We start from the raw sequence: 14,387 nt of genomic DNA on the forward strand, positions 1-14,387 counted from the left end.
TTGCCTCGGTCTTCACAAACAAGGTCAGCTCCCAGACTACTGCACTGGGCAGCACAACGTGGGAAGGAGGTGACCAGCCCTCTGTGGAGAAAGACGTGGTTCAGGATTATTTAGAAAAGCTAAAGCGAGCACAAGTCCATGGGGCCGGATGCGCTGCATCGAAGGGTGCTAAAAGAGCTGGCGGATGTGATTGCAGAGCCATTGGCCATTATCTTTGAAAACTCATGGTGATCAGGGGAGATCCACGATGACTGGAAAAAGGCTAATGTAGTGCCCATCTTTAATAAAGGGAAGGAGGAGGATCTGGGGAACTATAGGCCAGTCAGCCTCATTTCACTCCCTGGAAAAAGCATGGAGCAGGTCCTCAAGGAATCAATTCTGAAGCACTTAGAGGAGAGGAAAGTGATCAGGAACAGTCAGCATGGATTCACCAAGGGCAAGTCTTGCCTGGCTAAGCTAATTGCCTTCTATGATGAGATAACTGGGTCTGTGGATGAGGGGAAAGCAGTGAATGTGTTATTCCTTGACTTTCGCAAAGCTTTTGATATGGTCTCCCACAGTATTCTTGGCAGCAAGTTAAAGAAGTATGGGCTGGATGAATGGACTATAAGATGGATAGAAAGCTGGCTAGATCATCGTGCTCAATGGGTAGTGATCAATGGCTCCATGTCTGGACGGCAGCCGGTATCAAGCGGAGAGCCCCAAGGGTTGGTCCTGAGGCCAGTTTTGTTCAAAATCTTCAGGAAGATGGTGTGGATTGCACCCTCAGCAAGTTTGCAGATGACACTACACTGGGAGGAGTGGTAGATATGTTGGAGGGTAGGGATAGGATACAGAGGGACCTAGACAAATTAGAGGATTGGGCCAAAAGATGAGATTCAACAAGGACAAGTGCAGAGTCCTGCACTTAGGATGGAAGAATCCCATGCACTGCTACAGACTAGGGACTGAGTGGCTAGGCAGCAGATCTGCAGAAAAGGACGTAGGGGTCACACTGGACAAGAAGCTGGATATGAGTCGACAGTGTGCCCTTGTTGCCAAGAAGGCTAATGGCATTTTGGGCTGTATAAATTGGGGCATTGCCATCAGATTGAAGGATGTGATCATTCCCGTCTGTTCGGTATTGGTGAGGCCTCATCTGGAGTACTGTGTCCAATTTCTGGCCCCACACTAGAAGAAGGATGTGGAAAAATTGGAAAGAGTCCAGCGGAGGGCAACAAAAATGATTAGGAGGCTGGAGCACATTTCTTATGAGGAGAGGCTGAGGGAACTGGGATTATTTAGTCTCCAGAACAGAAGAATGAGGGGGGACTTGATAGCTGCTTTCAACTACCTGAAAGGGGGTTCCAAAGAGGATGGATCTAGACTGTTCGCAGTGGTACCTGATGACAGAACAAGGAGTAATGGTCTCAAGTTGCAGTGGTGGAGGTTTAGGTTGGATATTAGGAAAAACTTTTTCACTAGGAGGGTGGTGAAGCACTGGAATGGGTTACCTAAGGAGGTGGTGGATCTCCTTCCTTAGAGGTTTTTAAGGTCAGGCTTGACGAAGCCCTGGCTGGGATGATTTAGTTGGTGTTTGTCCTGCTTTGAGCAAGGGGTTGGACTAGATGACCTCCTACGGTCCCTTCCAACCCTGATATTCTATGATTCTATGATAGACTCCTGGGGCTAATGGCAAAGAGGATAGCAAAGAAATTTCTTTAGCTACAGGGAATGTGTTGTTCTAAAGCAGACGGAGGAGGAAATAAGGCAAGTGAACCATACCCCACTACTCACTACAATCCAGACTGGACGGAGCGAACCACCAGGAAACGTCTGAGAAAGGGGAAGTCACTGAACAGAAACTGACTTTATATGGGCAAAACCCACATGTGTGTGCAGTGTTTTTTCTCAGTGGAAGGTTGATCTATTTGGAGGAAGCATGTGTGTGACACTGATTGGACCAGAGCTGTTCCTCTAGGAGGGGGCCACAAGAAAAGGGGACCTGGTAAGACCCACACATGAGAGTGATCATAGAAGGAGGTGCTTGAGTGTATTTCTTTGCCTCTCTTCACCTTGAGCTTATGGACACCTGGATGGGAGGCCTGGAGAGCCCCAAGTCCTGAGCAGTCACTCCCTTGAAAAACCTGCCGTATGGGACCATTGACAAGGACCATCTTTCGGGAATCAGGGCCTGCAGCAGAGCCAGTCTCCAGGCAACCTAACGAGCGCAGCTGGCCTGTACCAAGCTGTCTGATTGGTGGGAAGGGTCAGCAGACAGGCTCTTAAGCCCACCAGCAGCAGTTCAGTAGCTGCTCAAAGCTTTTGCCCACAGCTGTGTTAGCTCTGGCCTTGGTCCAGCCCTGCTCCTGCCTGGCCTCTCTCCAGGTCACCTGGTTCTGACCCTCAGCTCTGATTCCTCATCTCCAGCTTCAGCTCCGACTCCGATTCTGACCCTGGGTTCCGACTCTTGGCTCCTGACCCTGACTCTGACCCTTGGCACTGGCATTTGGCCCCTGGCTCTGACCCACAGCTCTGGTTATTTGCTGCCAGGTCCTGCTCTGACCACTAGACATGACCACCCACATCCTGCTCTCTGACACCTTCAATCATGGATAGTCATTAGCCGCCTCTTTCATCTTCTTCCCATGTTAACACTGTTACTACGGCACCACCTGGACCAGGACTGATGTTCTGTCTGCGTCTCCAAGACGACAGCTGCAGACAAGAGCTATGATCACAGCTGAGACTTGGACAGCACCATCTCACGCATAGGGAGCCGCACTGTGATCTGGATGAAGATCTGTTCTTCTGTTTGGTTTTTGTTAAGAAGAGCTACTGCTCAGAAACTGACTTCGGCATTACAGCTGCACCACCTAAGATGACTACTTACAGCAAAAAGAACAGGAGTACTTGTGGATAGACTTCACAAAAACTAGACCTGTCATTATGCAAGACTCTGAAACCTATTTACAGCAAGACTCATTAACAACCCCAGTGACACTGAGATCTCTGACCATTATGTTAGCAACAAACCACTCAGTATGGGCACCTCTTAAGTTTTACTGAATGAAGGATTAAAAAGATTAGTTGTGACCAGATACTTCACATGAGTTAATTTTAACAAGAGGGAAGGAACACTGGCCAGAATAGGGAAATAACAGATAAAGAATTTTAGCTAAGTTAGATCTATGCAACTCGGCAGGGCCTGATAAAATTCACGCTAGAGTACTTAAGAAACTAGCTGAAGCAATCTCTGAACCATTAGCGATTATCTTCCAGAACTCCTGGAGAATGGATGAGGTTCATAGCAAGGGCAAACTTCAAAAAAATGTAAAAAGGAGCTCTTAGGGAAGTACAGACTAGAGAACCTAACTTCAATACCCAGAAAGATACTGGAACAAATGATTAAAACCTAGAAGATAATAAGTGATAAGTAATAACCAACATGGATTTGTCAAGAACAAGTTATTCCAAACTAACATAATTTCCTTCTTTGATTGGGTACCCAGTCAAGTGCACTGGGAGAAGAGTGGACGTGATGTATCTTGAATTTAGTAAGTGTTTCGACACAGTCCCACATGACAGTCCAGAATTAGACCGGCACTAGAAAAAGTTCAGAGAAGGGAAACTAAAATGATTAGAGGTTTGGAGTGGGTCCCATCTGAGGAGAGATTAAAGGGGCTCGGACTTTTCAGCTTGGAAAAGAGGAGACTAAGGGTACGTCTATACTTACCTCCAGGTCCGGTGGTAAGCAATCGATCTTCTAGGATCGATTTATCGCATCTTGTCTAGACGCGATAAATTGATCCCGGATCGATCATGGAAGAGCTCGCCATCGACGCCGGTACTCCTGCTCCGCAAGAGGAGTATGCGGAGTCGACGGGGGAGCCCGCCTGCCGCGTCTGGACCCATGGTAAGTTCGAACTAAGATACTTCAACTTCAGCTATGTTATTCACGTAGCTGAAGTTGCGTATCTTAGTTCAAAGTGGGGGGTTAGTGTGGACCCGCCCTAAGGGGAGATATGATAGAGGTATATACAATTATGAGTGATGTGGAGAAAGTAGATAAGGAAAAGTTATTTACTTATTTCCATAATACAAGAACTAGGGGTCACCAAATGAAATTAATAGGCAGCAGGTTTAAAACAAATAAAAGATAGTTCTTCACACAGCGCACAGTCAACTTGTGGAACTCCTTACCTGAGGAGGTTGTGAAGGCTAGGACTATAAAAGCGTTTAAAAGAGAACTGGATAAATTCATGGAGGTTAGGTCCATTAATGGCTATTAGCCATGATGGGTAAGGAATGGTGTCCCTAGGTGGAGGGGGGATGGCAGGAGAGAGATCACTTGATCATCACCTGTTAGGTTCACTCCCTCGGGGCACCTGGCATTGGCCACTGTCGGTAGACAGGATACTGGGCTAGATGGATCTTTGGTCTGACCCAGTACAGCCTTTCTTATGTTCTTATGTTCTTACAACATTTTCCTATTCAGACTAAGGAAATATGGATTAGATGAAACTACCACAAGGTGGGTGCAAAGCTAGTTGGAAGTCCTTACTCACAGGAGAGGGATGGGGACTCACTGGCTCGGCAGCAGCACTGCAGAAAAGGGTGTGAGGTTTCTGATGGATCACAAATGGAATGTGAGTCTACAGTATAATGCTGATGAAAAAAGGCAAATGTAATTCTAGGATGTATTGACAGGAGTGGGGTGGGTCAGAGATGGGAGGTGACTGTTCTCCTCTACACGGCGCGGGAGAACCATGTCCAAGTTTGGGTGCTGTGCTTCAGGAAGAATGAGAACAAATTGTACAGAGTCCAGAGGAGACAAAACAGAACTGATCAGAGGTTTAGAAAACATGACTTGTGAGGAAAGATTGAAAGAACGGGGCATGTTTTGTCCACAGAAGAGACAGCTGAGGGGGGACATGATAGCAATCTACAAATATGCAAAAGGTTGTTATGAAGAGGACTGTGATCAATTGGTGCCCATGTCCACCAAGGGTGGGAGAAGAAGGAATTGGCTTAGTTAGCAGCAAGGGAGCTTTAAATTAGATATTAAGAAAAACTTTCTAACACTAAGGACGGTTCAGCACAGAAACAGGTGACCTAGGGAGTCTGTGGAATCCCTGTTATTGGTGGGTTGTAAGAACAGGTTGGACAAACACCTGCCAGGGATGGTCTAGGTGCACTTGGTCCTGCCTCAACACACGGGGATGGATTGTTTGACCTCCTGAAGTCCCTTCAACTCCACATTTCTGTGATTCTGTGAAATTGTGCTAGACCCTCTGCCCTGTGGTCAGTTTGCCCCATAGGTACTCAGCAAAGTAAATGCTTATGGGGCTGGGAGAAGTGGTAGGGCAGAAGGAAGGAGAGCAGGGCATGCTGAGAAGACAGTGCTTTCATGTGTGGAGTACTATGGGTTAATACAATATAATGCAACAGGAAATGAGTCATCTTTGCTTCCTGTCTAATTTCTCCAAAATAAGGAGGCTGCAAAGCTCAGAATCCTCAGAACTCGACCTGTCCTGATAGCATCTGAGCCACCATGGGAACCCGAGGTGACGTGTATCCATTGGGTGAGTGAAACAAAGTGTATGGGCTGAACTCAGGTGGGGTTAGGAAAGTGCAGAGGGGCCCACGGGTCTGTCTGCACTGGGGTTGGAAGGTGAATGTTTCAGCTTGAGAAGACATAGTCGCTCTAGCTCTCATTTAGCTAGACTTAGAAATGTCACCATTGGGGCCGGAGGGGCTGGCCAGCCTGAGTGCATACCTGTGGTCTTGGACAGGATCATAGTCAGGGCAGGTAACCTCTCCTGTTGCTTGCCCAAGTGTGGCCACGCTTCAATTTTTGGCATGCCACCTGGCTCAGAGCAAACCCGGGTATGTCTCCTCGAGCTAGAATTTACACCTAGGCATACGCTACACTGGTGTAACGTGCAATTTCCTCTGCTCCTTCCAGTGCTTACGTTGCACCAACAGAGACTCCATCCAGACTCACTGAAATGCCCTTAGATTTACTGGGCCAGATTCCTGGGGCTGGCTGAGATGGGCTCATCTGAGATGGGCTCACTATGAGACCAGAGCGTGGAGGGGTCCCAGATAGCTTTCCACCACTTTCACAGCTCCTGAATCCCAGGGGATAACTGCGGATCAGTCTGGTCCCTGGAAGCAGAGCAGCCCAAAGCCTTCCCTGATTCATCCTCAACTGTCTGTAGCCCCAAGGGACCATTCCAGCAGCTGGCAATAGCCAGAGTGGAGGAGTACATTGGCCAGACCGCTCACCTCTGGGAATGCCCACTGTGCCTGGGGGCTGTAACATAGAGCCAGTGCACCAGGGGAATTTCCAGGTAGCTGGTTGAGCCAGATTTCTGTAGGGGCACAAAGCTGGGGTTCCGAAATATCACTGCAGTAAAAATAGTTCTTAATGAAAGTCTTGACTTCATTGGATTTACACCAGAATCACAGTGGGGTAAAGAAGCAAAATTTGGTGCATAGACAGGGGCCAGGAGACATATCTCTGTCATTCACTCTCTTTCTCTGTTTCTTATTTCTGTGTATAACCTTTTTAAAACACGTATTTAGTTTTTATTTCTCTCAAGCACAGATTGCTCACTTAAAGAATTAGCAAGGAGACATTCCTGTTTCAACACCATTGTCTTCCGAACAAGCTGGCCAAACCCAGCCAATGGGTTATAGGGCTGCTCAACTATCTTAACAGCTTTTACTCCATCTGAGACCTTTTCAAAGCTACCCACACACTGGATCTTTCAAAAGGAAAGTCAGTGGATCCATTCACAACAGAAAATTTCTGGCTGTTAGGAACTGAAACTTTCCTGATTAAATCACTTTCACACCCTTTAGTTGCAGCAAACGGCTCGTACAGATTACCATGAGGATTCCTTCCCTTAGGAGCTTCTCTAAGCACCAATTCACCGTTCACAGAAATTCTTCCCTTACCCTCTGTACCTAGGGCTTGCTCTAAAGAAACACTTTTCTGAGCAACAACAGACCCTTTCTGGGTCTTACTTACATCCAGGATCACCTTTGGCCCATCAGGCGGATTTTTACACAATCCCCTTTCAGGCAAACCCATAGACTCACTAGATAAAAGATTAGAAGCATTCTCCTTCCCTTTGCCACACATAAGTTCAGGGATTTTTTTCTTCTTGCTATAAGTTTCCACACCATCAGTAGGTAACACAATTAAATCACCTTTCTACTCTCCTTGTGCCCTGGCTAGGATAACACCCTGATTAGACCGGGTTGCTACATCCTTTTCCAACCACACATTAGCAATAGGCAAAATACAAGCACCAGAATTGTCTTGTCTCTGGGATTTTGTTAAGACACTAACTGGATGCAACCTGGTTACATCCAGTTCTCCCTAGCAGACACAGACTTAGGACCATTCCCTTTCTGGAGTTTAGTTGAATTCAGAACCAACTCTGAGACAACTGAATCACTGTCAACCATCACAGGCTGAAAGGCACCTTCTGTCTGCTTCACAGTCAAAGAAGAGCTGGAGACACCTTCTCCTTTAGCAGCCACACAGCTTGGGATCTCATTTCCCTTGTCCCAGCACACAGGGCTGTTCACAGACAACTGCTTGGAGACCGAGGTCGTGTCCTCCATAGGCAAGTCAATACCCCTGACAGCCACAGGCACATTGCCATCCCCAACAGATAAACTGCTGCTCTTCTCAGTGCACTGAGCTACTTCCAGCAAATCACTTACCCTTTTCAGGTTCCCTTTTACAAGCTGTACTAGCCACGATCCATCACCCATCAAAATTCTACTCAGTTAGGGCTTCCACCTGACCAATGAGATCTTTCTGTGCTTGACCTAATTCCAGATTCACTTCTGAGACATTAGACAGACATTCAGAAATTCCATTCACAGCCACACTGCTTTCTTGCACGGACAAACAGCTATTACCCACCAGGTTAGAACTCCCCTCTCCCTGGCCAGAGCAAAACTGGTTAAACACAGAAAACTGCCCAGAGTAATACCACATATCAACTATCAGAGGGGTGGCCGTGTTAGTCTGAATCTGTAAAAAGCAACAGAGGGTCCTGTGGCACCTTTAAGACTAACAGAAGTATTGGGAGCATAAGCTTCCGTGGGTAAGAACCTCACTTCTTCAGATGCACATCTGGTCCTGAAGTTTATATACACCAATGTTATATACGCCAATGTTATATATGCCATCATGTGCCAGCAATGCCCCTCTGCTATGTACATTGGCCAAACTGGACAGTCACTACGCAAGAGGATAAATGGACACAAGTCAGATATCAGGAATGGCAATATACAAAAACCTGTAGGAGAACACTTCAACCTCCCTGGCCACACAATAGCAGATGTAAAGGTAGCCATCTTACAGCAAAAGAACTTCAGGACCAGACTCCAAAGAGAAACTGCTGAGCTCCAGTTCATTTGCAAATTTGACACCATCAGATCAGGATTAAACAAAGACTGTGAATGGCTAGCCAACTACAGAAGCAGTTTCTCCTCCCTTGGTGTTCACACCTCAACTGCTAGCAGAGCACCTCACCCACCCTGATTGAACTAACCTCGTTATCTCCATACTGATTTATACCTGCCTCTGGAGATTTCATAGAATCATAGAATCATAGAATATCAGAGTTGGAAGGGACCTCAAGAGCTCATCTAGTCCAACCCCCTGCTCAAAGCAGGACCAATTCCCAGCTAAATCATCCCAGCCAGGGCTTTGTCAAGCTGGGCCTTAAAAACCTCCAAGGAAGGAGACTCTACCACCTCCCTAGGTAACGCATTCCAGTGTTTCACCACCCTCCTAGTGAAATAGTTTTTCCTGATATCCAACCTGGACCTCCCCCACTGCAACTTGAGACCATTGCTCCTTGTTCTGTCATCTGCCACCACTGAGAACAGCCAAGCTCCATCCTCTTTGGAACCCCCCTTCAGGTAGTTGAAGGCTGCTATCAAATCCCCCCATCATTCTTCTCTTCTGGAGACTAAACAATCCCAGTTCCCTCAGCCTCTCCTCATAAGTCATGTGCTCCAGACCCCTAATCATTTTTGTTGCCCTCCGCTGGACTCTTTCCAATTTTTCCACATCCTTCTTCTAGTGTGGGGCCCAAAACTGGACACAGTATTCCAGATGAGGCCTCACCAATGTCGAATAAAGGGGAACGATCATGTTCCTCGATCTGCTGGCAATGCCCCTACTTATACAGCCCAAAATGCCGTTAGCCTTCTTGGCAACAAGAGCACACTGTTGACTCATATCCAGCTTCTCGTCCACTGTGACCCCTAGGTCCTTTTCTGCAGAACTGCTACCTAGCCATTCGGTCCCTAGTCTGTAGCAGTGCAGGGGATTCTTCCGTCCTAAGTGCAGGACTCTGCACTTGTCCTTGTTGAATCTCATCAGGTTTTTTTTCAGCCCAATCCTCTAATTTGTCTAGGTCCCTCTGTACCCGATCCCTACCCTCTAGTGTATCTACCACGCCTCCTAGTTTAGTGTCATCTGCAAACTTGCTGAGAGTGCAGTCCACACCATCCTCCAGATCATTAATAAAGATATTAAACAAAACTGGCCCCAGGACCGACCCTTGGGGCATTCCGCTTGAAACCGGCTGCCAACTAGACATGGAGCCATTGATCACTACCCGTTGAGCCCGACGATCTAGCCAGCTTTCTATCCACCTTACAGTCCATTCATCCAGCCCATACTTCTTTAACTTGGCGGCAATTTCCATTACTTGCATCTGAAGAAGTGAGGTTCTTACCTACGAAAGCTTATGCTCCCAATACTTCTGTTAGTCTTAAAGGTGCCACAGGACCCTCTGTTGCTTACCACATATCAACGTAGTTATAAACTGGATTTTCAAGAGGATACAGTTCCTGCTGTTATTCCCTTGCTTTTTTGACTTGGAGCTGAGTCTGGCTGTCTCCTGTTCCATCTTGTGAGTCTCCTGTTCTCTCTGTCGAGCTTTTTCCTCAGCAGCCAGCAGCTCCAGACCTCCCTTACGTGCTTTTTTTTCTCTCTTAGGCTAGGTCTACACTACGGGGGGGGCGACCTAAGATACGCAACTTCAGCTACGTGAATAGCACAACTGAAGTTGCATATTTTAGGTCGACTTACCTGGCTGTGAGGACGGCGGCGAGTTGACCGCTGCCGCGCTGCCGTCGACTCCGCTTCCGCCTCTTGCCGCGGTGGATTTCCGGAGTTGACAGCAGAGGCATCGGGGATCGATTTATCACGTCTTCACTAGACGCGATAAGTCGATCCCCAATAGATCGATTGCTACCCGCCGAATCGGCGGGTAGTGAAGACGTGCCCTCGGCAGCCTCTTTCTCCAGCTGGGCCAAGGCTTGCTTCTCTTTCATTCGAATTTCTGCCAGTTTTTGTTTATGTTCAAATTGCCGGCTGTCCATTAGGGCTTGCAGCTTCATTGCTTTTGCTGATGCATTCTGGCTCATGGTCCACAAAACTCTCAACACCAACAAAACTCTCAATACCAAAATTCAAATTTGGATAGCGTGGGGTTCTGACCCAAAGCTTAATTGACCTGGTTCTGTGGATCCAAGCACGACTACACCACTGTAACGATGCTGGTTCTGGCGGGACCCAACTGAGAGTGCCAATTCAGGACAAATCGCTTAAACCGGGCAGTTACAGCCCAAGGCTGGCATTTTTTCACCTCTAAGGCAAACCAAACCAGCCAGACAAATGGTTATGAAAACCAATACCCCAGTAAAAGAAAAAAGGTTCTCCTAATCACATAGGACCAAGCCCCAGACGCAGGTCAATATACAAATCAGATCTTACACACACATCACGCTGCTGCCAATCCTTTAGAATCTAAAATCGAAAGGTTTATTCATAAAAGGAAAAAGATACAGATGAGAGTAGAATTGGTTAAATGGAATCAATTACATACAGTAATGGCAAAGTTCTTGGTTCAGGCTTGTAGCAGTGACAGAATAAACTGCAGGTTCAAAATCAAGTCTCTGGAATACATCCCCAGCTGGGATGGGTCATCAGGGGCTGGAGCACATGACTTATGAGGGGAGGCTGAGGGAACTGGGATTGTTTAGTCTAAAGAAGAGAAGAATGAGGGGGGAATTTGATAGCTGCTTTCAACTACCTGAAAGAGGGTTCCAAAGAGCATGGATCTAGACTGTTCTCAGTGGTACCTGATGACAGAACAAGGAGTAATGGTCTCAAGTTGCAGTTGGGGAGGTTTAGGTTGGATATTAGGAAAAACTTTTTCACTAGGAGGGTGGTGAAGCACTGGAATGGGTTACCTAGGGAGGTGGTGGAATCTTCTTCCTTACAGGTTTTTAAGGTCAGTCTTGACAAAGCCCTGGCTGGGATGATTTAGTTGGGAATTGGTCCCGCTTTGAGCAGGGGGTTGGACTAGATGACCTCCTGAGGTCCCTTCCAACCCTGATATTCTATGATTCTATGATTCTATGATCAGTCCTTTGTTCAGAGCTTCAGTTTGTAGCAAAGTCCCTCCAGAGGTAAGAAGCAGGATTGAAGACAAGATGGAGATGAGGCGTCAGCCTTTTATAGTCTTTTCCAGGTGTAAGAACACCTCTTTGTCCTTACTGTGGAAAATTACAGCAAAATGGAGTCTGAAGTCACATGAGACAGTCTCTACATACTTTGCTGAGTTGCAAGGCATATCTGCCTTCTCTCAATGGGTCAATTGTATAGCTGATGGTCCTTAATGGGCCATCAAGCAGGCTAGGCAGAGCTAACACCAACTTGTCTGTGATGTCACCCAGAAGCATAGCATAAATTTGAAATACAGACAGTACAGAGCCAATATTCATAACTTCAACTACAAAAAATGATACACCATAACCAGCATAACCATAACCAGCCAACTATAACCTGGTCTTAGACACCTTATATGACCCCCTTTACATAAGATTTGGTGCCACTACAGGACCTTGGTTGCAACCATGTTCTATATGGTCCCAGATTATATCAATAACGTCACATTCACCAATATATGCCGGGATAATATAATATATCACATGATTAATAGATATGATTCACATTATATATATTAATATGGATAGCATGTGCTTAATACATATAACATTATATTGTATGTACACTTCTGGCAGTTACATGGCCTGGAATGGTGGCCTGTGTCTCTCTATAGTCTTATTCACCTATGCTAAGTATCCCATAACACCTTGCATTAGCCAGGAAAACTGTCAGGATCAGCACCTGTGGGTGTTCTACTGTAGTAACAGGCAGGGAGTTACTCTCACTGGAGTGTCCCAAAGATAAGGACAACATACATGGGACAAGCCGAGGAGGTGCATCATGCTCTGTCTTGATACCTGGAATTCCTGAGTCCAGAACAAAGAGCTAAGGGGTACCGCGTGGTACCAGAAAAACAAGGTAGAAATATGGTAGGTTAAGACTAGCCTCAGAGGATGCATACAGTACCTCTTTCCGTGTAAACAGGTTGGATATAAAAAGGGCAGCTTTAGGGGTGTGACTCTGGACACAAGCCCTCTTTGTAAGGTGAATTCAGCACTGCTGCAGGAGACGGGTTCCCGGAAATTGGAGTTGTATTGAACCTTTGTTCCTGTAATATGCTATTACTAAGGATCTGTTTTAGTCACAGGTATTTTTAGTAAAAGTCATGGACAGGTCACGGGCAGTACACAAAAATTCACGGCCAATGAGCTGTCTATGACTTGCACTATGTATCCCTAACTAAAACTTGGGCTGCAGGTCTGCGAGTGCTCTTTGGGGTGGCCCAGGGGCATCTCGGGTGCTGAAGGGAGGTAGCCCGGGACGCACCACATGTCCGGAGGGGCAGCCCGGGAGGACTGTCGCAGGTGCTGGTGGGGGAGGTGGTGGCATATGGCCCAGGAACACTTCTGGTACTGGGGGGAGGGCTGACAGGGCTGGCCGGAGCTGTCCCTTCAGCTCCAAGGGGGAGGGAAGGCCAGGGGAGCTCTGTGCGCTGCCTCTGCCATGAGCACCAGCTCCACAGTTCCCATTGGCTGGGAACCGCAGCCAATAAGAGCTGTGGGGTCGGTGCCTGCAGGCAGAGCAGCGCACAGAGTCCACTGCCCCCCTGCCTAGGAGCTGCAGGGACATGCTGGCTGCTTCCATGGAGTCCCCCCTCCCCCCAGGTAAGCACCACCCCGCACACCAACCCCCTGCCCCAACCCTGAGCCCCCTCCCAAACCCAAACTACTGCTGCTGCTGGGGAGCTGGGGGTGTGTGGTGGTCCAAGACTGCCCCAGCAGGGGTCACCCAGGGCCAGCTGCACCAGCCACTGCAGAAGTCATGGAGGTCACAGAAAGTTACGGAATCCGTGACTTCCATGACCTCCGTGACAGACACCTGCAGCCTTAGCGATTACTGACTTTTAGCAATAAACCAGACCAAGATTAGTTATTTGGTCTCTTGGGCATACTGCATAACGAACCAAAGTGTGCTCGAGCAGTTGACCATATGGTTAACCAACAGAAGGGAAAACCCAGATGTGACACTACGCCCCATATTCCTCATAGGATATTGCTATGATATGAATGTGGCATAAGAGATGTGTTCTATGCAAGACGGGTCACGTGAGGTGTCATTGGCAAGGTTATGATTTACTGAATACGATTATCCTATTTGTATGCATGTATCAATTCTGTATCTGAAGTTAGGAATATTGACTATGTAACAGTTACTAGAGGGTTTACACCTGGGGAACATCCACCAGACAGTAGGCAATCAGCCTGGATGGGGATCAAACTGGGAAATAAAGGATTCCCGCCATATGCCCAGGATGACTGCTGGAAACATCTTAGGCCCTGTCAGCACTGGCAAGTTTCTGTGCAATAAAGCAGTTTTCTGCGCTGTAACACCCAAGGTGTACACACTGCCAGGCCACTTAGTGCGCAGAAACTGCTCAGTCGTAGCACTAAAAAAACACCCCAATGAGAGACGTACAGCTTTCTGCACTGGGGATACAGCGCCACGGTGCTAGTGTAGACACCCTGGTCAATTACAGCCCTGTGATTGGCCTCCAGGAGGTGTCCCACAATGCCCTTGCTCACCTCTCTGGTCATCAGTTTGAACTCTACTGCCCTGTCCTCAGGTCACCAACCGTCATCCCCACCCGGTAAATTCCTTTGGCATTTTGAAAGTCCCCTTCCTGTTTGCTCGGTGATGCGTGCAGTGGTCTCAGCTCATCTTTCCAGGTGGCCATGCCTGCTCCACGCACCAGGCGATCTCCCACTTGGAGCAATGCCGAGCTGCTGGACCTCATCAATATTTGGGGAGAGGAGGCTGTCCAGTCCCAGCTGCACTCTAGCTGTAGGAATAATGATACCTATGGACAGATTTCACAATGCATGACAGAAAGGGGCCATGACCAGGACAT

At 47.5% G+C, this 14,387-nt stretch overlaps 1 protein-coding gene across 1 annotated transcript in view; it reads left to right on the forward strand.

The window, feature by feature from the left end:
• The first annotated feature begins 5,473 nt into the window (after window positions 1-5,473).
• LOC117888488 (adhesion G protein-coupled receptor E3-like) overlaps window positions 5,474-14,387 on the forward strand; it is a 255,697-nt gene continuing 246,783 nt past the window's right edge. The window contains 1 exon segment of the mRNA XM_034791932.1: window positions 5,474-5,564. Coding sequence (XP_034647823.1) covers window positions 5,534-5,564 — 31 coding nt within the window. The 5' untranslated portion in view covers window positions 5,474-5,533.

The sequence above is a fragment of the Trachemys scripta genome, chromosome 16, assembly GCF_013100865.1.
Source record: "Trachemys scripta elegans isolate TJP31775 chromosome 16, CAS_Tse_1.0, whole genome shotgun sequence".
In the NCBI taxonomy this organism is placed as follows: Eukaryota; Metazoa; Chordata; order Testudines; family Emydidae; genus Trachemys; species Trachemys scripta.